At 39.7% G+C, this 511-nt stretch overlaps 1 protein-coding gene across 1 annotated transcript; it reads left to right on the top strand.

Annotated features, from left to right (window-relative positions):
- Positions 1-6: 6 nt before the first annotated feature.
- On the top strand, positions 7-506 carry LOC113329394 (NAC transcription factor 56-like; the record flags this gene model as incomplete). Its single annotated transcript, XM_026576276.1, has 2 exons — positions 7-229; positions 346-506. Coding segments are annotated over exons 1-2 (354 nt in total), but the record flags the coding sequence as incomplete, so codon positions are not given.
- Between the last annotated feature and the right edge of the window lie 5 nt (positions 507-511).

The raw sequence follows: 511 nt of genomic DNA, 5'->3' as shown, positions 1-511 counted from the left end.
GAAAACAGATATCCAATTGAAAAACCCTTAATTTTTATGCTCATGGAGACCACTACAGATTCTTCTTCCAGCTCACAACAACCACATCTCCCTCCTGGTTTTCGATTCCATCCAACAGACGAAGAGCTCGTTGTTGATTACCTAAAAAAGAAAGCTTCTTCATCTCCACTGCCAGTTAATATTATTGCCGAAGTTGATCTTTACAAGTTTGATCCATGGGAGCTTCCTGGTATATATACTATGCACCCTCTCATCTTTTTTCTCTACTGTATGATCATTAATTAATGCATGCGTACGTGCATGCATGTAGCTAATTTATATTGTTCTTGATATTTTTTTACATAGGTAAGGCGACGTTTGGAGATCAGGAATGGTATTTCTTTAGTCCTAGAGACAGGAAATATCCCAATGGTGCAAGACCTAATCGAGCTGCAACATCTGGGTACTGGAAAGCAACTGGAACTGATAAACCAATCTTAACCTCCGGTGGGACTCAAAAGGTTGGGGTGAA

The sequence above is a fragment of the Papaver somniferum genome, unplaced genomic scaffold (assembly GCF_003573695.1).
Source record: "Papaver somniferum cultivar HN1 unplaced genomic scaffold, ASM357369v1 unplaced-scaffold_11695, whole genome shotgun sequence".
In the NCBI taxonomy this organism is placed as follows: domain Eukaryota; kingdom Viridiplantae; phylum Streptophyta; class Magnoliopsida; order Ranunculales; family Papaveraceae; genus Papaver; species Papaver somniferum.
The sequence above is the reverse complement of the archived record's forward strand: the minus strand, read 5'-3'. Positions and strand labels throughout refer to the sequence as shown.